Genomic DNA, 23,181 nt, shown 5'->3' on the forward strand with positions numbered 1-23,181 from the left:
TTCAGGCAAGGGGTAAAGGGGATTACAAAATTCCATTTACCAAATCAGGTTGAAAGTCAGAAAGGATAATGATGTAATTTGAATCCAGGGAAGAATTCCATCTGAAGTAGGAATACAGCAATCATTAGGAAAAAAGAGAAATGAAACCTACCGCACCCCGCCAGTGATATCAAGTTTTAGGCCAGTTCAAAAGTCTCCAGCCAATAAACTGTTAACTGCAGGTCTACAGAGATGATGGTAACTGCAGCGTTATTTAGGGGAACTAACTTCAATTTGCCTAAATCTATTTTGTTCCCTTAATACATCCGCAGGTAGGTCCAGAGTGCTTTTAAGACCCTAGTCCCTGGGGTAAAACCATTTGGGTTTCAATCCTAGCTTCTGTCACTAGGTGTGTGATCTTGGGTATCTTTTTAAATTTCTTTAGAACTTAGGCAAATCATCTGTAAAATGGGGATATTATTTTTAGGGTTATGAAGAGTCAGTGAATTGAGCACAGCACCTAGCTCAAGTAAGCTCTCAATAATCGTGAGCTATCGTTATTACGCTATTCGTTTTGCTTTTCTCTCTCTTGTAATGAAGACCACATTTTCCCTTCTCCATTTCTCTGAGGGTTATTTTGAGGGAGTGGACTCACAAAAGGCAGTAGGACATTATGACTTAGCCAATTCTTACTCCCCCCCCCACTTGTCTTAAGCAGGTTTGCGGATGTATTATAGCCACGAAATGGAAGTTTCTATTGTATGACAGAAACTGGCCTTCTTTCTCCACACTACAGACTGCATACCTCAGGGAGGAAAAATTATTCTAGCTTCTCTACTGCTAATACTCCTTGCGCCCCATCACCACACTCTCGACGGGCTTCCCAGTGTCTGTACAAAGTCTCTGACTGGATATTTAAGGCCTAAAACCTAGTTTTGTCCACATTTCCAACCTTCAGGAACATCTGCTTTACTCACACTCATTTCCGTCTCTCCCCCGCATTTGATATACGTTCCTTGTTTGCAAGTTGACTTTCACTGATCTCGTTCTTTCGTTTGCGCTTTAACTTGCGCTGATCTCGGTACTGCCCTCCACTCTTCTTACTGAAATTCGGCTTTTTTTTTTCCCCAAAAAAGCTGTCACTAGGAACCTTTGTGGTATGAGACCCAGCACGACCAAAAATTATTTATTAACTGTCGCTTGTACAGGCGTTTTTCAAGAATGCAAAGCACTGGAAAACAACTCAAAGTCGGGCGACGCAAGCGATAGATGGGTAACTGAAATTACAAAGTGGGAGAGATTAAAACCAAGAGAAAATGCAGAGAGGAGGAAACGAGAAAAGATTTGCAGGGAAACTTCAATGACTAACACACCCCGCCCCTAGAGGCACACTTTAGGGAGGCTGCGCTGTCAGCGCCAAGGCCAGGGGAAGAGGCCCAGCCCAAATCAGGGCCTGATGGTCACTTTCGTATCTTTCCAGGGGAGAAGCCCTACTCTTTTTACCGCATAACGCAAACATGGTGGACAAGAAAAGCCCTCCCCACTTTTGGCAGCCGAACCACGTGGGGCCCCTCCACGCAGGTGACGCTGGGTAAGGGCGGGGCCTCTACAGAACTTGTTCTCTGATTCTCTGCCGCATCAGAGAACTTTTCCTCACCTGGACACCACGGGTTCCTACAATACGCACGGATAGGCCTATTACTGCCACTTCACATCCACCTCGAGAGAGAGCAGAGGGTTTGCTCCGAGAATTTGATGGCTATATAGTAAGCAGGAAAGGTGGAGTTCGCAGCCTCTTTCTCTAACTTGACTAACCCCATCTTCCCTCCACCTCTCGCCCAACTAGTCATCCGACCAACGCGCAAGCGCACTTCTTACCGCCGGCCCCAAGGAGAGACCGACTCTCCTGTCTCGCGAGAGCAACTTTTTTATCTCGCGAGAGCGGGGCCGGCCGGTCTCCCTTGCTCTCGCTCCACCCACTTCTCCTCGCTCGCTCTCTCCCCTCCCCCCAAGCCAGTAGCTCTGCTGCGCAGCTCCCTTAGCGGTTACGCCGCTGGAGACGGTTGGAAGAACCGTTGTGGGAGCTCTCCCCGAGGCGGGCGACTTCTGCTTCCTCACGACCAGACCGCGCGAGCACCGGAGTCGGCGCTACTGTCGCCCGACAGGGTATCTGAAGTAAAAGGGGGTAGGTTGGGCTGGTAGTTTCGAGAGCGGAGTCGGGAGAAGGACGGAAGAGCGACTGGGAGGGGGTGGGGCGGCGGAGTGGGGGGAAGTGTAGAGGTCGCCACTCGGAGGCAGCCAGGCTGCGCCTCCCAGGCGATCTCCCACTTCCAGGAAGGCGGCCTGTCGGAAGGAGGATTAACTCAGGTGGAATTCAGTGGATGAAGCCGAGCCCCGAAGTGGGGGTCATCCAGCCTTTCCCCTCCATTCCCTGCTGGTTTGGCCTCCGCCATTTTGGGTACGGCAGCGCGGCGCCCTCGGCTTCCCGCCCTTCTCCTCTTTCTGCTTTTTGCCCCTCAGCTTCCGAAAACTGATCTAGGAGGCCGGGGGGTGGTTAAAGCTTCGCGGAAGGGATGAGGGTGGGAAGGAAGCGAGCAGGGAAAGGCTGGGCAATTGGGTGTGGGGAGGATCTGGGCCGTCGGGCGCGCTCCCGATGGAAATGGCGCCGGATGGGCCTGGCCTCCCACCGAGGCCTCCCTTCCTCCGCAGTCCCGGCTGGGCTACCTGGGCCGGCGGGAGTGCGAGTGACTTCTGACGCAGATTCCCAAGATGAGAGAGGCTGGAGCTGGGGGAGGAAGGCCAATGGCGACGAAGGCGCTCAACTCCTAAATCCAGGACAAAGGAGGCAGACGGCCTCCTTTGTAATTCCGCCGCCCGGTGGCGAAGGTTTTTAAGCCAGGCTTGGCTGCCGGGCTAGGAAGTGGCGTACTCTCCCTAGCTCTTTGGTCTCTAGGGCAGCTAGATAAACGAAAAGTCTCCGGGGCGGAATAAAGGACGCTTAGCCGGCCCTTATATTCCACATTTGGAACTTCGAAAAGAGTACGTACTCATTTTCCGAAGGGTTTTTTTTCCCCCTTCATTCCCATGCTTATCTTAAACTTATTGAAAGACTGTGGGTAATTGTTTTGTAAGCAGAAAAGCGAGTGATTTATCAAATAGGAATTTGAAATGAGCTTATTTCAAATAGGTGAACTATGAAAATAGGCATTCTGAACCTTTGAGCGGGGGTGGGATGGTGTAATGGTTTTGTATAGTTTGGCAAATACTGGGTTAGAATTAAATAGGCGGTTTATTTGAGGGAAACAGTTGTTAAAACACCACCAGTGATGGCAAAACTGTTTATAGGAATTATTAAGTCTCCAACGGTTGTAATTTGTGCAAAGATTCTAAGGCCATGGAAACAAAATACTTAAAAATACAGTTAGGGTTTATTTTCTTTTGGTAGCTAAGCCTGTTTTCTATTTGGTGTAGCACTGTAGTAAAATTTTGACCAAGAAAATAAGCCTGCTCAACCGAAAGACAAACAGCAAGTTCAGTCATGTGATGTTGCGATGGTTTTAGTCTTTAGAACATTGGAGAATTGTGTCTGTAATTTTCATTGAAGCCGTGCAAAAGGTATAGACATGGCTATTTTTTACAGCTTTTAAAAAACTACAGTTCCTATTGCTGAAGATTTTCTGTGCTTCTCGTGGACTTTGAAAAGACAGCCCAGTTTCCTATAAATTATCAATAGTATGTGATGTAACAGCTTCCGTGGTTGAATTACCCTAGAAACTTTTCTTGCCCTCTTTTTCATTTGCGTGGTAATTTGGAAATCCACCTAATTGCCTTAATATTTTTAATAACTGTTCTTCTGGTGTTCTTATTTTGGTAAACAAGTGACTGAACTGCAGTGGCTGGTAACATTGTTCTAGAAAAGAACCCAATCATTTTAGAGGCTTCACTTCCTTTAGGTAGTAGTGGTGTCTCTTATTTGTTTTTAAAATTAAGGAACAAGCACAGTGACAGCGAAATGATGTAAAATTTCCGTGTTAAGTATTTTATCATTTCTTGACCAAATTTTGAAGTTCCTTCTCATTTTTTAGCAGCAGTTGGGCTACCGTTTAGAAAGTTACTAATGCATCAAATCCTTGTTTTGTGTATTATATTTATGAAGATGGTATATGCCTCTGTGTTATAAAGGAATTTTGTCTCTTTTGCTTTTGTTAGTTGCCTTTCCTTAACAGCTTTGGGATACAGTTCACATACCATAAGTTTCACCCACTTGTAATCATACAATATATGGTCATTTCGTGACTGGCATCCTTCATGTAGCGTAATGTTTAGGAAATTATATTTTAAATCTCATATAGAACTGACCAAGATTATCCTAGTATTCCAGCAGCTGGTATTCTGACACTAGGAATTCTTTTAAAAAATTAGCCCCTGAACTTTAGCCATTAGACACTATTGCCGAGAAAGGTTGAGATGGATTATCCTGAATAATTAGTAAATGCTTACTTAGGTAGTTTCTGAGACAGCTTTATTAATGTATAAGAACAAATACTGTTTTAATGAGTTTAGAATCCATCTTGGTTTTGTTTTCTAAATAGAATTCTAGGTTCAAAACTTTTGAGGAGGTAATAGTGAGGCTTTATTGGGTACTCTTCATACACCTGGGATGGAGAGTTGGCCTATAAAATAGTTCCTCTTCCGAATCTGTTTAACTTATCCCGATTTAAATTGTATTTAGTATTTTTTTTGATAGACTATTTGTTTTATATAGGTCTCATTGGTACAGGCTGATCCAAAAATCAAAACTAGTTTCCTTGCTAGTGTTTCTTGGAAAGTGCTAGTAAGATTTATAGTAAAGATAAATCAGTTTCCCTCTTTGGGAGGGAAGGTATTTGTTCGTGAAACAGTACCTTTACATTGGCGGGGGAATGTTCTAAATGATACAAAGCCACCACTTCTAAGGTCTTTCACAACAAATTAAATTGACTTTGCAAAGGTCTTAAGTTTTTCATTGGGAGGTTAACAAATGGAGGTTTAGATCCTTTCCATTTTTTCCATTTCTGTTGTTAAATTCCCCTTTGCAGAAAACGGTTATGTCTTGGGTTGCTGCGTTGTTTTTTTTCTCCCTTAAGAAAATGATCAAGATTTCCAAAATGTCTCCTTTCCCAAAGTCTACTTTCAGGACGACTCTTAGAACTATTATTCAAATTGTCTAGCCGATTATGTATCCAAATAAACCTTTCCAGAGACCCTCCTTTTTTTCCCCCTCTCTACTTTAGACAGTTTCCAAAGATGCTTGAAAATTTAAACCTCTGTTGACTTTGAAAAAAACTTGTAACAGTGCTTATTTCCTTTCAGGATTCAGGATAGGTTCCTATCCTTTAAGGTTCAGTTATTTTGTTTGTAGCTTATTTCATTTGTTTTACAAGGCCCCTTAGAATCCAGTAATGGTGGCCACCATTGAATGATTACCGTGTTGCAGATTAAGCATGGATTCTTCTGAGTCCGTAAAAGTACCACTGCTACATTTTATAGTTGAATGCAGAGGTTAAGTAGTTTGCTTATTAATAAATTAAGTAGCAGTGAGTGACAGACTAGGGATTCAAGCCAAGAGTTTCCTTTGTCTTAAAAGTTCTTCCCAGTTATTTTTGTGCGTAAGAGTTGTAATGTCAGATAAAAATCTTGAACATCTGTGTCTAGACTGGCACTTAGGATAGCATTTTAAAAAGGCATAGTCGGACTAAGCACACACACGCAAAGCAAACAAGAGCTAACAAGTACAAAGGTGATTCATATACAGAGGAATTTGCTGAATAGCTGCATTTGGATAATTTCTGCATTAGCTTATTTTAACTGCATGGGTTCTAGGGGGAAATTTTTCCTCTTTGCAGATGCAACCTCAAACAGTTGGGCTAATAATTAGATCGTGTGAAATTAAGTATTAGTGAATACTGCTTATATGAAATATTCTCAAGCTTAAAGGAATCAAGTGAACAAATTGTTTTGTTTACAGGGGAGGAGGTGGTGAGGGAAAGGTTTGAAATATTCAGGTGAGTAGGATTCCTACAGCTGCATAGTGAAATTTATGAGATCTGGTAAGTTTCTGCAGCTGAAGGACTTCTGCATTAACCTCTTTAAAATGTTTGGGAATTGTTAAAAGAAAGGGTGATTGTCTCAGGATGGGAATTTGGTGGATGAGTTCTTTTGAGGGGGGAAGGAGGGATTCTTGTACCCTTTTTAATAACTTTTTGAATGTGATTGCGTTAATTTTTTTTTTTATAAAAAAACTTATTTAAAAGTAGTGAACTGGTTTTTAATACACTATCTTCAATAATTGCCAAACAGGTGGCTTTAAAAAGCTGTTTTTGGGTGCCCTTTTATCTTAGTTTTAAAACTTGGCCTAATTAAGTCAATAATTTTAAAACTTGCTTTTGGGGAGTGTTTAAATCAGTTTTATAGTTAAACAGGACTTTTTTCCCCTTTGAAAACAATTTGGTATGTTCAGAATTACAGTGCATCTGTTAAGGTTAGACTTTAGTACCATTTTCCCAACATTAAAAGGATTGCTCATTGTACTTTTGACTTAGGCTCTTCCTGTGAATGGATGGTGGTACTGTATACAACTTTTTTTTTTAAGAATTTGCGTAATTGTTTCAAGTGAATAATAAAACTTGCAAAATGTGAAGCACATTTGAGACATGAGGAAAAGACTAGAGTTGACATTAAGGTGGACAGGGTCAAAAAGTAGAGTTTGAAGATTGATGGTAGAATTACGAAGTTTTCTTAAAATTATAACATTTTAATACTTAGAAATTCAGGATTGGGGGAAGGGTTAGGTTTCACTGCCTTAACCCAGTCTTGTCTGCCCTGAAATAGAAAGGTGTTGTACTGTTGTATAATCAATCATATGTTAACATTTGCTTTTGTGCACCACTGAGAGTTCGTTCTTCAGTACTTCTGGCAAGAGTGTATTTTGATTGACTGCTTTGTGTGCTTGTTTATTTTTTATAGCATTTAAATCAAACGGTATTGAGATGGATTGGGTTATGAAACATAATGGTCCAAATGACGCTAGTGATGGGACAGTACGACTTCGTGGACTGCCATTTGGTTGCAGCAAAGAGGAAATAGTTCAGTTCTTTCAAGGTACCTCTAGTATTAGTCAAAGTTTAGTAGTATTTTAATTTTATATTTCTATTACTCAGTTTTTAATTTGTAAAACCCATTTGTTTGGGGGACTTTTTGATTTGAGTGTATCTGGGTTGATGTATTAAGTTATGAAATGTGCTCCAGTTAATATTCAATACAGAATGTGTGAAAATATGTAAAACCTAACTAATATGCAATGAACATAATTGAGAGTAATTATGTGTGATGAATCATGAATTAGCATACGGAGCATAGTTAAATTCAATTTTTTTCCATGTAATATTAGGTGGCCTTTTGTGAGTGTGTGTGTAATTTTAAAAGACATTGGTCGCAAAAAGAATTATAATCCAGTAATATTTGAAAAGATCTTCCTTTGTATTATGGGGTGATGGGGAAACTAAGCTTTTTTTTTTGTTTTGTTTTGTTTAGACTTGTTTTAAATATTTGATTCAGATGGGAATGTTTCAGCCTTTAACACTGTTCCCCTTGATGGGGTTATTTGTCCTTGGGTTAAAGGGTTGGAAATCGTGCCAAATGGGATAACATTGACGATGGACTACCAGGGGAGAAGCACAGGGGAGGCCTTCGTGCAGTTTGCTTCAAAGGAGATAGCAGAAAATGCTCTGGGGAAACACAAGGAAAGAATAGGGCACAGGTGGGGATGGAGAGTTTGGGATGGTGTTAAATTTTTATTTTTGGGGGTTGTGGGTCACTATTGCTTAATGGGGGGGTAACAGTAACATTTTTCTGGGGTAGTTTAAAAGAATTGATAATTATCTAAATTTAACTTGGAAACTACAGATTTGGGTGGGGAATTAATGCTAATAGTTTGCTTAAATTAAAATTAGATTGTTTCCATTTTTCTGTAGGATGATGTTGATAAATGTTTTTGTATAATCAACTATTTTCTCTAAACATCTATTATATACTAAACAAAACAAACTTAAAATTGTGTTTTGTGAATTGTTTTCAAATGACTTAATTTGTCTTTTACAACTTAAATATTAATTATTTAAGTTTGTAGGTGTAAAAGAATGTTAACTTTTGGTGTACTTAGGCAATTTTAATTGGGTTATATTTAGATGTAGAAAAACTTACTGCATTTTGCCCAGTATTTTATTTACTCTAATACATTTATGCTGAAACCTGTACCTTAAACCATTTTCAAATAGGTATATTGAGATCTTCAGAAGTAGCAGGAGTGAAATCAAAGGATTTTATGATCCACCAAGAAGATTGCTGGGCCAGCGACCAGGACCATATGATAGACCAATAGGAGGAAGAGGGGGTTATTATGGAGCTGGGCGTGGAAGTATGTATGACAGAATGCGACGAGGAGGTGATGGATATGATGGTGGTATGTGTATCTAATGAACAAAGGTTCATTAACATTTTCTTAATGTTCCTGACACTTTGTCAAGAAATACAAGAATGGCAGTAATTTCAGTACCTACTAGGTTTAATAAATCTGTTCATACAAATGTGGATTCTCATGGGCAGCTATGGGACTTGATTGATGTGTGTATTGGCACCTAGTTTACCTACACAAAAATTTTTAAGAGATTGCCATGTTTTGACCTTTTCTGTTTGGCATCAGGATGAAAATTTTTATGTCTAAATGTGTGCTTTTCATACAAGTGTTAACTGCTTTTTTAATATGCACTAAAATGGGTGTTGCAAACTTGGTTGGAGGGGTTGCAAACTTGTAACAATAAGTTAACCAGATTGCTTGTCAGAAGGTAACATTTTTATAAACTAGATAAAATTTTATCTTCTGAAAGCTTATTCATGTATTTCTCCTTAAATTACACAGGTTATGGAGGTTTTGATGACTATGGTGGCTATAATAATTATGGCTATGGAAATGATGGTTTTGATGACAGAATGAGAGATGGAAGAGGTAAAATAAATGTTAAAGATGCTGATTTTTAGATGAATTTTTGTATTTGCTCTACATGCACTTAGTGTAGGTGACTTGTATACAAAAATCAACTCAGGCATGTTTCAGTGTATTCCTACATAGGGCTTTATATAGAGATGTACTTACAGAAAAATTTCCGTATGATACTTAGAAAAACTTAAGTGTTACAATTACTTGGGGTGTCGGTGAAAAGTGTGTAAATAGAAAAAGGTGTGTATAGCAAAGAAATAATCTTTGGAAATTTTATTTTCTAGGTATGGGAGGACATGGTTATGGTGGAGCTGGTGATGCAAGTTCAGGTTTTCATGGTGGTCATTTTGTACATATGAGAGGACTGCCTTTTCGTGCAACTGAAAATGATATTGCTAATGTGAGTAATTTTAGTAATTAGTGGTTTTATATATAATCATAGTGTCTAATTTTGAGTATTCTATGTAACAAGTCAGTAAGTTTTAGTGGTTTGGTTTGACTTTCCCAGACTGATTAGAAATGAGGAACTGAAAATAATGGCGGCAGATGGCTGCTATTACTGATTTGAAACTGCTTCATTACAAATTGGTTAGAAAATAAGCAAATTTCAGCCTTTGGGGCCAAGTCAATCACTCATTCATTACTTGTTGAGACCCCAATGGCCTACAAAGCTGAGGGTATTTATCATCTAGCCCTTAAAGAAAATTTTTGCCATTGATCTTACTGGGAGCCAACTGGACTAATTTTCAGGTGTTTTGGGGGTCACTTAAATCTGATTAACTTGCAGTTAGAATTAAATGATATATTTTGGGACCTCTGCATATACAGTTGGTAGGTTTATCAAACTCTGTTATTCTGATTCATAACACTCAATTTCCCTGCATGTCAGTCTCGGGTCACTTATTTCAAACAATTTTGAAATACCTTTCTTGGGATTGGGCTGAGGAAACTTGCTTTTCTCTCTGAGTATAGTCAGGAAAATGAGACTTCTTTCCTTAGGGTGTAAATTCTTCTCTAGCTTAAAATACTTTTTAATTTAATATCACCTGGATTATTTTTAAAGATCACTTTGCATTTATTTTAATAGACTTAAAACCAATGTGCTTGGTAATTGTTTTTCAGTAATCTAAATAGAAAAGTAAAATAAGTGTTTTCTTTAGTTCTTCTCACCACTAAATCCAATCCGAGTGCATATTGATATTGGAGCTGATGGCAGAGCAACAGGAGAAGCAGATGTAGAGTTTGTGACACATGAAGATGCAGTAGCTGCCATGTCTAAAGATAAGAATAACATGCGTAAGTGGTATTTGTGATTCTTCAAATGTAAGAGGTTCTAGGAGCTTAGTGGTCTAGGACCTGAAACCATGTGGCTGCTAATAAGTTCAGACTTTCTAAGGGGCTTTCTATTGAAGAGTTAACTCAGGCTCTTTATACTTCACAAATATTAGAGCTTAAAGTTATAAACAGGGAAAATGTTTGTTATATTTGCCTAAGTTTTTACGCCATTTGGAAATTAATACTGTTTCTTAGTCTATACGTTGATAACTTGGGTGAGTTATTTTTCCATGTCATCACATCTGTTTTCAAGCCATTAAATTTAGTCTCCACTAGTGATTCCCAAATCTGACCACACATCAATCACTTGCTACTTAATAAAAATAAGTTGCCCTGGACGGTACCCTCAAGGTGCTAATTCAGTTCTATGAATGGGCCTGGAATACATATATTTAAATATCAAGGGGAATTTTATTTTTTGGGGGGCACACTGGGTCTTTGTTGCTGTGCAAGGGCTCCTCTTAGCTGTGGCAAGCAGGGGCTACTCTCTAGTTGCAGTGTGCTGGCTTCTTATGGTGGCTTCTCTTGTTGCAGAGCACAGGCGCTCGGGTGCTTGGGCCTCAGTAGTTGCAGCTTTCGAGTGCAGGCTAGTAGTTGTAGCACATGGGCTTAGTTCTGCAGCATGTGGAATCTTCCCAAACCAGGGATTGAAACTGTGTCCCCTGCATTGGCAGGGCAGATTCTTAACCACTGAACCATCAGGGAAGTTCTGGAATTATTTTTAAGATGTATACCACCAGCAGGTTCTAAAATAATGAGTTGGCCCTTTTATAGATACAGAAACAAGCGTAAAACACTTATAACTAGTTCAAGCTTGAACAGTTTAAATGAACCTTAGATTTTAGTTGTATCGTCACTGCACTAGGAATTTGCAAGCATTCTTTTTCACGTTAATGTTAGCTAGTCAACCTTTTCACACTTATAAATTTTATTCAACATTCCTTTTTCCCCTATTACTCAAAAGAACATCGATACATTGAACTTTTCTTGAATTCGACTCCTGGAGGCGGCTCTGGAATGGGAGGTTCTGGAATGGGAGGCTACGGCAGAGATGGAATGGGTATGTAAAGCTTTTTAAATATTAAGCTGAGTTAGACACTTAGCAAGTCAATCTCAAACTTTTTTTTTTTCTTCTTCAAGATAATCAGGGAGGCTATGGATCTGTTGGAAGAATGGGAATGGGGAACAATTACAGTGGAGGATATGGTACTCCTGATGGCTTGGGTGGTTATGGTGAGTGTCTTTTACTCTGGTTCAGTTTGAGTCCCTATATGTGGTACAGTTTAAAGTTCATATATTGTTCCTTTCTTAATTGAATTATAGTTGACTTACAATATTGTTTATTTTTAATAACTTATGCATTTATATCCTCTGCTAAATGGTTCTTAATGTCTTTTTTTCCTAAGGCCGTGGTGGTGGAGGCAGTGGCGGTTACTACGGGCAAGGTGGCATGAGTGGAGGTGGATGGCGTGGGATGTACTAAATGCATAACCACACATATAAAAGTCCTGACAACAGCATCTGGTCTACTAGACTTTCTTACAGAATTACTTTCTTTTGTATTTTAAGAACTTTATAATGACTGAAGGAATGTGTTTTCAAAATATTATTTGGTAAAGCAACAGATTGTGATGGGAAAATCTGTTTTCTGTAGGTTTTATTTGTTGCATACTTTGACTTAAAAAAATAAATTTTTATATTCAAACCACTGATGTTGATACTTTTTATATACTAGTTACTCCTGAGGATGTGCTGCTTTCATAAGATTTGGGTTGATGTATTTTACTATTAGCTCTACAAGAGGTAGTTTAGTGTAATCTTAAGAGGACAGTGGTTCACCTCTGCATAAATTACAAGTCTTAATAAGCAGACATCTGGAATAGAGCTTGGAGAATAATTAGTGTTACTCTTTAATTTCTCCTGGACAACACTGTAAATATAAAAAACCTAAAGATGAGTATAGGTGACTTCAGGAGTATAAATTCAGCTAATTCTATATTTTCAGACATTTATCCGGCATAGCTCTGAAATGTTAACAATCTAGGAGGTATCTGGACTTAACGTATATTCATAATTGTGTTACCTGCAGATGGGAGTGTTGGAAGTTTAGATTCTAGCTCTAGACTTTAGAAGAAATCCCCTCAGCACTTGACTGAAGTACCAAAAAAATGTTTCCCAAAAGTGATAGTTGTAAGTTCTCAAAATGTCTTAGACTAGGTTAAGGTTCTTGGTGACATGAGATTCACTACAAGTACAAAGGTATTTACTGTGGAGTATAATTCTCACAGGTGTATTCAGTTTCCAGCCAAATAGTTAAAGCATATGGCTTTTTTAATAACTGTATAGATGACTACTTTTTAAAATGTAAGACACAAGTCCATGTCGAGAGTCTTGAGATTGGATTTTGCATCTAATTTGTTTCGAGTTTTAGAGCCATTGTATTTAATAATTTTATGTAGCAAGGAAAAAAGGTGCTTTACTTTTAATCCCTTTGATCAATATGGCTTTTCTTCCAAATTGGCTAATGGATCAAAATGAAACCTGTCAATGTGAATTCAGTTATTGAACTTGTTACTTGTTTTTGCTAGAAATGTTATTAATGTAATAAATATCAATGTGTGGGAGATGAGTATGGCGTCTGTCCTAGAATGCTTTGTGTCAGTTAATGATTAGAAATCAAATTGGTAGAAGGTACTATAGAAGGAATGATTTCTGCTGTTCTTAAGGCAGCTTGGTAGCATAAGTGGAACCAATCAACTGGAGCGATGATTCATCGTACTGCCTGTACTCACTCCCTTAATTACTAGGCTCACACCACTTATGTAAAACAGGCTTAATTTTTCAGGTGTTTTATTTGTTATATAAAATTCACATTTTAGAGAAGTGTGAATAGGAGAATTACAATCACAATTCCTTGGCACCATGATAGCATTAGATGATAGTACTACTAGATGAGGGAACAGTACACAAAGTTCACAAAATACAAAGTTCTATTACATGAAATTCAAAATTAGGTTACAGTTTTTAGATACAAGTCAAAACAAAATGGAACAAGTTTCAATTTTTTCTTAGAAAGAGCCTGCCTACAAAAGGCCCAAATCAATGGCAATAACATGAGTAGTGAAGAATAAATTGGGACTAAAAAAATCATGGTTTATTTGTTGAATGAAACCAGGGTTGGTATTTTTAAATCATCTTTTATTCACATTTTAAAGTTTTAAGCACGATAATAAAAAACAGCACTTGAAATTTTTCATTTTTGCTTACTCTTGTCATAAAAATGTTAACCCATCCCATCAGTACAAAACAGTTCAAAGAATATAATTCATGTTTCAAATATTCCTATCAGAGCATTAAAGACCACCTATAAATCTGTATGTCCATTCTGATTGAAGACTAAAAACTGGATTATGGAAAAGAAATCTGAAAGTAAAATAGTGGTTTCATACTTTGGCAACTTAGAAAATTAATTTTAAACCTCAACAGAAGTATGTACTCAGGATAATAACGATCATGTAGAATAAGCAGTGCTACCTTAGTGGGAAGGGAGTTCAGTTCAGTTCAGTTGCTCAGTCGTGTCCAACTCTCCGCGACCCCATGAATCACAGCACGTCAGGCCTCCCTGTCCACCAACAAATCCCGGAGTTCACTCAAACTCATGTCCACAGAGTCGGTGATGCCATCCAGCCATCTCACTCTCAGTCGTCCCCTTCTCCTGCCCCCAACCTTTCCCAGCATCAGAGTTTTCCAGTGAGTCAACTCATCGCATGAGGTGGCCAAAGTATTGCAGCTTCAGCTTTAGCATCAGTCCTTCCAATGAACACCCAGGATTGATCTCCCTTAGAATGGACTGGTTGGATCTCCTGGCGGTACAAGGGACTCTCAAGAGTCTTCTCCAAGGGGAGGGAGTAGCCATGATTTATTCACTAGTGCTCTGAGGAGTAATGTGGATACCAATAATGGCATGTTTTAAAAGGTACAGACTCAAAAGTGCAAGACTTAAGAAAAAAGAACCCCAAGTGGTGATGCTGTTGAAACGGTTATTATGCAAGGGTACAAAACATCAGTACAATTAAATTCTTGGTATGCTATAAACTATTAACAGGGATTAGTGTTTACTGACTTCATGCTTGAAATAGTTCAAGTATGTATGTAGTGGCAGGGCTGAAAGTCCATCTTCAGTCTGCTCTAGGCCCTGGCTTAGAGGTGCTAATAAATGATATTTTACTCTACTGTAGTAGACTGCCACAGTGTAATGCTTCCTAAAAGTTACTGGACTGGAAAGGTAATACAGAACTTTTTTACTCACACCTGTCATAGTCAAAGGCAGTTTAACTGTATTTTAGATTTCTTCTTAAATGCTTAAGGGAAAATCAGGAGCCAATAATCCCGGCTATTACATTTTTTTCTAGGAAAGTTTATGTTTTGACTTTTTTTTGGCCATGCCCATGTGGTATGCAAGATCTTAGTCCAGGGATCCAACCTGTGCCCCCTTGCAGTGCAAGTATGGAGTCTTAACTGCCAGAGCAGTTCCTATGTTTTGACTTTTAAAGGTGTGAGTCCCCCCTAAGAAATGGATATAACTTATTTTCAAAATATTTGGAGACAATAATACCTCTTTGACCCACTATATCTGAAAGTTCAGCAAAATACCACATTGACTACAGAGAAGGAAGGCATTTTCTAATGCAAAATGGGCAGAGGAGGGGAAGCAAATAAATACAGTTGACATTTCACCAAGCTAATGAAAACCTGTTGAAATATTAATACTTCTAAAATGTGCATTTCCAGTCGTTCTCTGAGAACTGTGAAGCTTTAAAGTGCATTAAAAAATTACAGGCACCATCAAATATCAACTCTGGAGAAGAATCATGTGAAACCCTATTTTAAGAAGGCCTTTACAAAATAAGGCAAACATGTAGGCTACGCTCTCTGGCCTCTCCATGGCATTAAGAAAAGAGTTACATGATAACTACAGTCAGGAATTAGGCTAAGGTTACTTTAAAGCATGCCCTGTTATTTTTTAATAAAAATGGCAAAGGAAATCTCCAAGTTACATATTAAGAGTTCCTGTGAGTTGAATATGTGAAAGTAAAACTGGTACCAATGCTGTCAAAGCTGCTTAAGAAGGGCTGTCTGAATACCTTGTACACACGTTCATATGTAACATTCATTATTCATTGTAGGTACTTTTCATACATTAGAATAGTTCTGGAATATTATGGCAAGTTAGATGAGCATCTTTGAATTAGTAATGCGTGACAGGAATCACAAACCCGTACTGGCTTCGGTGAAGAAGGCAAAGGCAGTTCGTTGTCAGAACAGGCATTACAGAAAATTTCCCCACAGTTTCTACAGTGGTGCTATTAAATGAAAAAGTCAGGAAAAAAAAATGAGTAAAATCAGCCATATTTGCACCAAAACTTTTGGACTCACTTCCTAGTCTCCCTTACCTTTCTCTTAGACAGTGAGAATTCCTTTTCACAAAGTTTACAATGTGTTGCTTCTTTGTCTTTCAACCAAACCAGTCCCTGGTAGAGGAAAAATATGACTATTAATGCTCAAATTAGTACTAAAAGATACATGAAAACATTTCTGACCAAGAGCATTTTATAGGAATATGCATGTAGATAAACCAAAAATTAGTCCTCCTTTTTTTGGACAGATTTATTGAAACAGTTGTAGATTAAACAAATGTGGAATTTCCTTCAAAATAATCTGGGTGAGGAAAAAGACACATGCTTTTTTAAATAAGCAAGATTGGCCATATATTGATATTCAATAGTGAAACTGGATGATGGTTCATTTTACTCTTTACAACTGAATACTGGAACATTTCACGACAAATGTTTTTAACAAAAATCCACTATGGATAGTAACTGTAAGGAAAGAACCTTAATATCTAGTCCAAAAACATTTAAAGATAGTATGTATTATACACAGCTAATCCACAAAATTTGAAGAGAATTTGTAAATCAGATGATTGAGTTCTTTAGGTAAGACTTCACTTTAAGTTCTACACTGCTGTAAATTTCCCTTACCTTCTGTAACTCACAAATGTAATAGACACTATGTAATGTTCCAGTATTCAGTTGTAAAGAGTAAAATGAACCATCATCCAGTTTCACTATTGAATATCAATATATGGCCAATCTTGCTTATTTAAAAAAGCATGTGTCTTTTTCCTCACCCAGATTATTTTGAAGGAAATTCCACATTTGTTTAATCTACAAATGTAAGTAGTCTTAAACAGGTAGAAGTTAACCTAACATTTCTAACTAACTTGACTCATTCTTAACCAGGTGGTGCCCATTTTATAAGAAGACCTAGTTTGAAAGAAGTCCTGTATTTCTGATTAATCTCATCACATGTCCCTTTTGGAAACAGCCCAGACTAAGCTACCCTGCTGCTGCTGCTTCCACAAAACCAAGTATATGTGATTCCAACTTGGAAGAGGGAGCGAGCAACATAGGACCTATACCAGCCAACAAGAAAAATCTTACAAGCAGAAAAGCCCACAGACATTCTCAAAGGCCTGAGTTTTCTTGAAAGCCTCTTCTACCTGACAGCATAATTCTTGGAAGAAACTAAGATGAAAAGAGAGTAAAGCATTCAGGGATCAAGACTGCAAGATTAATACTAGCTATTTTTATTTCACAGTCTTAGTAACCAGCACCTATTATCTGATATAGCAGAGGTAAGACAAATGATACTGGGTTACTGCACTTCAGGCACTCTTAAGGCTTCTTAGAACACAGGATTGTAAGAAGTGAAGATATAAAAACAAAAAAAAACCCTTGACAGCTCCCATCAGATACAGAGAGACTGACCAGCAGAGTCACATGATTTGAATCATGGAATTTTTTTTTAAAGCAAGATGAGGCCTTGGAGATAATTCAGTCTAACTTGAACACCATAAAAAGGAAAGTGATTTGCCAAATATCCCAAAGCCACATAGTGCAAGCAACTTTCCTGCCCAGCTATGTTTGTTAAGGACGAGAGCCTGACATGAAGCAGATTTCCAAACACCATCATTTGGTTCAAAAGTAAGTAACCTTCTGACATCAGGGTTAAGCTTCCAACTTTATTTCCAGACTTATGAACTTACCTTGCACCTCTCTCAAGGAGAAAAGCTGTATAATCTAAGCCTAGTGCATTAGCTAGAAGGGACCTCAGAATAGTAACCTCAAGCTTTCATTTTACAGATAAGAAAAACTTAAAATCCAGGGAGCTGAAGTTGCTTCTGTAACAAAACAAAGCTGTTTACAAGCAGAGCCAAAACTAAAGGGGGCAAGCTACTGCTCTGCAAACAAATGGCTATTTTTCTCTGCCCTTGGCATTCCAGAATGTCAGCTACTCAGGTTAAATCCTCCAAACGGTATTAAGGATCCTTCTCTGAACAAAGTCAACTGCTCCAGAGAGAAGTCTTGTAGATACCAACACTGGAAGAACATACCCAGCGGATTGGAAGCTTTGGTCAAGGCGTCCCTGTCTATTACAACCCATCCCCACACACCTAACCAACAAACACCAGGCTTCCAAGATTTTTTTGTGCCTTTCATCAAAACTGGGAGATTTTCTAACATTTGAGGAATGATTTGGGCATGAAGTACTCCAGCCAAATAAACACAAGAAAAGAATTCAGAGCAAACAGAATGGCAGCAATAAAAAAAAAAATTAACAAAATTAGAATATCCTCAGAGATAAAAACAAGATGTTATTTTAAAAAGGAAAAATGAGCAAATAGGAGCCTGCTGAATATTAAAAATATAGTAACAGAAATAGTCTCACAGAAGGTTGAAACTGAATCCAACCAAACCTTTAGGTTTAATTTCCAGTTTATAGGCTTAAATAAGGGGATAGAGGAAAAATAAGACTACTAGGAAGAAGAAATCAGATAAAATCCAAAATGTAAGAAACTACAATAGTTGTCCCAGACCCATCAATTGGACAATAGTAAGCACCCCCCAAAAAAAGCCAAAGCCATATATAAATCCATTTTCATACACATAAAAATGGAAATCTAGATAATGTAGGCTAGAGATGAACAATAAAACTGTTAGAAAAACATAATGATTAACGAAAACAGAAGACTGTTACTGTAGGGATGGGAATGCAATCGGGGAGCACACATGTTCTATTACAAGCTAAAACAGTATGTTAGCATTTTTAAGTTGTACCGTACATGTTCTCTTGCATATATGATACATATTTCACAGTGAAAAATTTTTACAAAAGAGTTTAAAAAATGATAGTTGGGCAAACATCCTTACATATCTCCTAAAAGTATGAGAGCAGAATAAAGGCATACAGATTCATAAAATATTTTATTATTCATTCGCCATTTTCTAGGAGACTACTGAAGGAAGCATCGCCCAGTAGGAATTCCATGTTGATCAAGTGGTTAGGATTCCATTCTCTCACTGCCAGAGACCCAGGTTTGATGCCTAGCTGGCTAACTATAAAGTCCCACAAGCTGTGTGGCATGGCAAAAAGAAAAAAAGCATTGAAAGAATGAAGGACAGCAAAGGGAAATGCCAGGACAAGAGTGACCAGACCAGACTAGACAGGAGCAATAAAGCAGAGAACTTCAATAAGGATGACTGATGGAAAAAGAAAGAACTGATTCCTTGATTCATTTTTCCCATGTGAAAAACTTCTATCAAAAAGCATTTAATAGAAGTGTTTGAAGGTATAAGAAAACTCTGATTCTCAAATACAACTAAAAAAGGCAAGGGGGAGTAAATATTAGCTCTAGAGGAAATGAAAAGTAGTTCAAGAAAAAAAATACAATTGCAATATATAATACTACCTGCCCCAGCAAGGAACAATATTTAAATATTCATAATAAAGAATATACAGTAAATATATTTCACAAAAACTCTTACTTAACTACAGGAGAAGAACAGTGAAGAGTAGACAGACCATGGGGAGAGTTAGCAAAACTCCTCATCCATCATGTTAATGAGGCAATACATAGGTCTGCATAATACTTAAGAAAATAGGGAAATGCCAGAAGAAACAACTAAAAAGAATTAAAAGTGGCTCCCTAATGGTGGCAAAAGCTGGAATGGATAAGGGACAACAAGGTGAAAAACAAAAGACTGCTTCCCCCCGTTTTTTTTTAAGTCTTCCTACTATGTAGTACAATTTGACTTTATAAATGACTTTCATGTAACACTTTGGTACACAAAATGGGGAGCTTGTGCGGTAAGAAGCCATCTGTCATTGAAGTACTCACACAGAGACTATATTTTCTCCTCTGCTGTAAGAACCATATATTCAATTGTACCAAATCACTTTCACTCAATTAACATACTCAATATTCAAAGCAACCTTAGGCAAAATCATAAGCCAAAATCAGGAAGAGGAAACAGACTCCATGGTGATATGTGACTCGATGAAGATCTAAAACTAGTAAGTAACAGACTGGCTCAGGAATTTAAGGATTATCAAATCCAAAGGCAATTTCACTCTAACCATGCCACAACTTCAGGAAAGTAGACAAAACTATTTCCAAGGTCATTTCCAACATGAGGAATTTTAATAATGTGTTCTAGAGGTATAAGGAAGAGGTGGACCTCATCATACAAGCTCCCCATTCAGTGCTTCTGCTTCTATATATCCTAGGATTCAACAACAGTACACAGGGCCTTACCTTCTACTGGAGACCTTCACAGATATCCATACCTTCCTACTTGAGGAAAATACTTCAAACTCACCTGCAATGCTTTGTTGGCTTCTTTTATGTGTTCGATTTTAAGTTTTGATCTAAAAAGATCATAAATTGGTTCAAATTTCAGTACACATTTTAAAATACAGAACATCTAGTAATTCCTTAGAAAGGTACTGAATTTTCACAGGATATAAAACTATATACTATATTATTCTAATGATCTTCTTTGGCTAGTGGGATTATATTTAACAGTTTCCTATATTTCTTAAATGACCTAAAGCAAAAATAGTTTTGAGATTTAAAATTTGCTTTTTTTAAGGAAAGAATGTTGGAATTTTCATGTGCTTATGACTATTAATGATAACTATCATTTATTGTAGCTGTCAATAAATAACTGAGGTACCAGACACTATGCTATAAACTTTGCATGTGTAATTTCATTTAGTCTTCAGAAACACTTATAAAGATGAAAACAGTGAGGTCTTATGAGGTTTAGTCACTTGTAACAACTCACAAGATGGTAACTGAGGAAGCCAGGATTTAACCCTCATCTCTGAGACCCAAAAGTCGATAGGTTAACCATTACTAATACTCTTTCTGTAGCAGATGCTACAGAGTGGTAAGAATGGATATGTGAAGGAAGATATAATACTTTTTTAACCTTTTAAAAATACGTGTTAGTTAACATGCAATATTTATCTGTGATCCCAATACCCAGACATGATCATCTCTACATGTCAATGAGTATGTGTATTTCAAATGGAAAAATAATTTACATAGTTCCCTATATGACTTAACAATATATCCTGAAAGGCTTAGAGCTACTGACTTATTATTAAGTATCTGCCACATCATTATATTAAATGGTTACATGGTATACCATGAAAAAGAATGTAAAATATGCAGTTTACGTAATTACCTACTGATGAATTTTCAACATGTTTCAAATCTTTTTCCCATAAAACTGTTCATTAAAATTGAAATAACCAAAACATTTGTATTATTTTTAAGATAACAACTTAAAAATGAAATAATTGGATTAAAACATACATAAAATACTAAAATCTGAAGCAGAACATTAGGAACTTGCTTTGCCCTACAAGTGTTCTTTGTTCCAAAACTTAAAAACAGTGTTAGTCTTTTATCTGGCTCATAACAACTCTTACAGTGGGAATAATAAATGTATATTACACAGTGTAAAAATACTAACAGAGTAATCAAATTTTCTTAGCTGAACTCATATCTACAAAAAGCACCCAAGGAAAACTGACGCTGATGGGAATTTTGGCCACAATAGTATATAAAGAAAAACTGAATATGGAATAAAAATAGCTTAATGGTGCTCACTACAGAAATACTTTCTATGTGAAAACTTACTGGTGTTGATTTATTTCTGGTTAAAATGCCTTTATTCACAAATACGGACCCTAAAAAAGCATGCTGCCCCTTCCACCTTGATACAAATTGCCAAACTATCCTAAAGAAAGAGAGTTATAGTTCCAATAAACACAACATAAAAGAACACCTGTTCCTTGTCCTAGGCAGGGAACAGATGTCTGTATTATTCATTTTAATTAAATTCCATTTAGGAATATGTATTTAAGTTTCTGAAAATATTTGACCACCTATGCATGAAAAAAGCATAGGTAAAGGTCAAAATAAAACATGAGAATGTAACGTGATATAATCAATTATGACACTATAGGAAAACATCCATAAATTATGTAAGCCTCAGATAATCCTGAAATCCCTCTATGAAGGAAAAAAATCTGTAAGTTTCTTTATGTGGAAAGAATAGCATCTACGGAACACTACATTGGAAGAGTCCTGGTAATTTATTCTTTAAACTAAAAGCTTTTCTCCTTGGAATTTAAGCCTCAGTGAGGGTAAGGGAGAAGTTCGTTTTTTCCTCTTTCAGTTATTTTAAACTGTCAGTAATTATAACACAGATTAGTCTAGATTTCTCTTTTTCTATATTTCATTCTAAAATTTCACATTTCAGGTTTTCTCCAAATATTAATATTTCAGGTTTATTACTTTAATCTTCATACTAGACAGTTTATATACAATTATAACTTATTCAGAATAATTAACTTTTTTTTTTTTGCCTGCACCATGCTCATGTGGGATCTTAGTTCCCCAAGCAGGGATCAAACCTAATCTACCTGCAGTAGAAGAACTCTTACCCACTGGGCTGCCAGGGAAGCCCTGAATAATTAACATTTAAAGCTTTTCAAAATCTATCAAAATTTCTCTTTATAAGAATCCTTCAATAAGAAATCGATTAAGTGTAAATATGTCATTATCAAAAGTACTTTTCAAATTAAAATTAATCATTTATATTTTAAATTGCTGGTTTAGAATGTAAGCACTGGAAAGTAACTTTCAGATCTATCCTGTTCATCTTACAGACAACAAAACCGATATTCTGCTTGAGATGAGGAAAGGTACTATGCTAGGTGTTTTCACATACTTATTCTGTTAATTAGAAAAAGAACCATATAGGTATTTTATAACTCTCCAATTTACAAATGGAGAAAGGGATATTATAACTCTACAATTTACAAATGCAAAAATGAACTTAAAGAGTTTAAATAAATGGCCCTAAGTCACATGGTTTGTAAACTCTAAAAGGGATACTTACTCCTGTCAGTGACATTCAGTTCAGTTCAGTCACTCAGTCATGCCCAACTCTTTGTGACTCCATGGACTGTGCAGCACACTAGGCCTCCCTGTCCATCACCAACTCCCGGAGCTTACTCAAACTCATGTCCATTGAGTCGGTGATGCCGTCCAACCATCTCATCCTCTGTCATCCCCTTCTCCTCCTGCCTTCAATCTTTCCCAGCATCAGGGTCTTTTCAAATGAGTCAGTTCTTTGTATCAGGTGGCCAAAGTATTGGAGTTTCTTTTCAGCTTCAGCATCAGTCCTTCCAATGAATATTCAGGACTGATTTCCTTTAGGATTCAATAGTTGGATCTCCCTGCATTCCCAGGGACTCTCAAGAGTCTTCTCCAGCACCACACTTCAAAAGCATCAATTCTTCGGTGCTCAGCTTTCTTTATAGTCCTACTCTCACATCCATACATGACTACTGGAAAAACCATAGCTTTGACTAGATGGACTTAGTTGCCAAAGTAATGGCTCTGCTTTTTT

General features: G+C 37.5%; 3 protein-coding genes across 13 annotated transcripts in view; 1 reads left to right on the top strand and 2 right to left on the bottom strand.

Moving 5' to 3' along the window:
- Positions 1-1,911, bottom strand: part of PBLD (phenazine biosynthesis like protein domain containing) — a 41,383-nt gene extending 39,472 nt beyond the window's left edge. The window contains exon 1 of one of the 3 annotated variants that reach the window (XM_055425614.2): positions 1,637-1,911. The gene's annotated coding sequence lies outside the window, so the exon portion shown is untranslated. The remainder of the gene's footprint in view (positions 1-1,636) is intronic. The other 2 variants (XM_055425616.2, XM_055425612.2) reach the window with 2 other exon arrangements.
- Positions 1,912-1,958: 47 nt separating this feature from the next.
- HNRNPH3 (heterogeneous nuclear ribonucleoprotein H3) lies at positions 1,959-12,056 on the top strand. 6 transcript variants are annotated; one of them, XM_055425607.2, is made up of 11 exons: positions 2,006-2,145; positions 2,314-2,437; positions 6,985-7,119; positions 7,639-7,777; positions 8,295-8,479; positions 8,936-9,022; positions 9,298-9,413; positions 10,174-10,309; positions 11,313-11,408; positions 11,489-11,581; positions 11,755-12,056. In XM_055425607.2, the coding sequence occupies exons 3-11, from the start codon at positions 7,008-7,010 to the stop codon at positions 11,829-11,831; spliced, it is 1,041 nt and encodes a 346-aa protein (XP_055281582.1). In that variant the 5' UTR covers positions 2,006-2,145; positions 2,314-2,437; positions 6,985-7,007; the 3' UTR covers positions 11,832-12,056. The 6 variants fall into 6 exon arrangements, with proteins under 6 accessions (XP_055281586.1, XP_055281582.1, XP_055281583.1 ...); XM_055425609.2 differs by having other exon boundaries at positions 2,026-2,164; XM_055425611.2 differs by lacking the exon at positions 2,314-2,437 and having other exon boundaries at positions 1,959-2,164.
- Positions 12,057-13,181: 1,125 nt separating this feature from the next.
- The window catches only part of RUFY2 (RUN and FYVE domain containing 2), a 44,725-nt gene continuing 34,725 nt past the window's right edge, over positions 13,182-23,181 (bottom strand). For all 4 annotated transcript variants that reach the window (XM_055425605.2, XM_055425606.2, XM_055425604.2 and 1 more), the window contains exons 16-18: positions 20,071-20,119; positions 15,802-15,879; positions 13,182-15,711 (exon numbers count right to left, since the gene is read on the bottom strand). In XM_055425605.2, coding sequence (XP_055281580.1) covers positions 15,568-15,711; positions 15,802-15,879; positions 20,071-20,119 — 271 coding nt within the window. In that variant the 3' untranslated portion in view covers positions 13,182-15,567. The remainder of the gene's footprint in view (positions 15,712-15,801; positions 15,880-20,070; positions 20,120-23,181) is intronic.

This window comes from Moschus berezovskii, chromosome 12 (genome assembly GCF_049115385.1).
Source record: "Moschus berezovskii isolate FMDL1 chromosome 12, NW_MosBer_1.0, whole genome shotgun sequence".
Classification (NCBI taxonomy): domain Eukaryota; kingdom Metazoa; phylum Chordata; class Mammalia; order Artiodactyla; family Moschidae; genus Moschus; species Moschus berezovskii.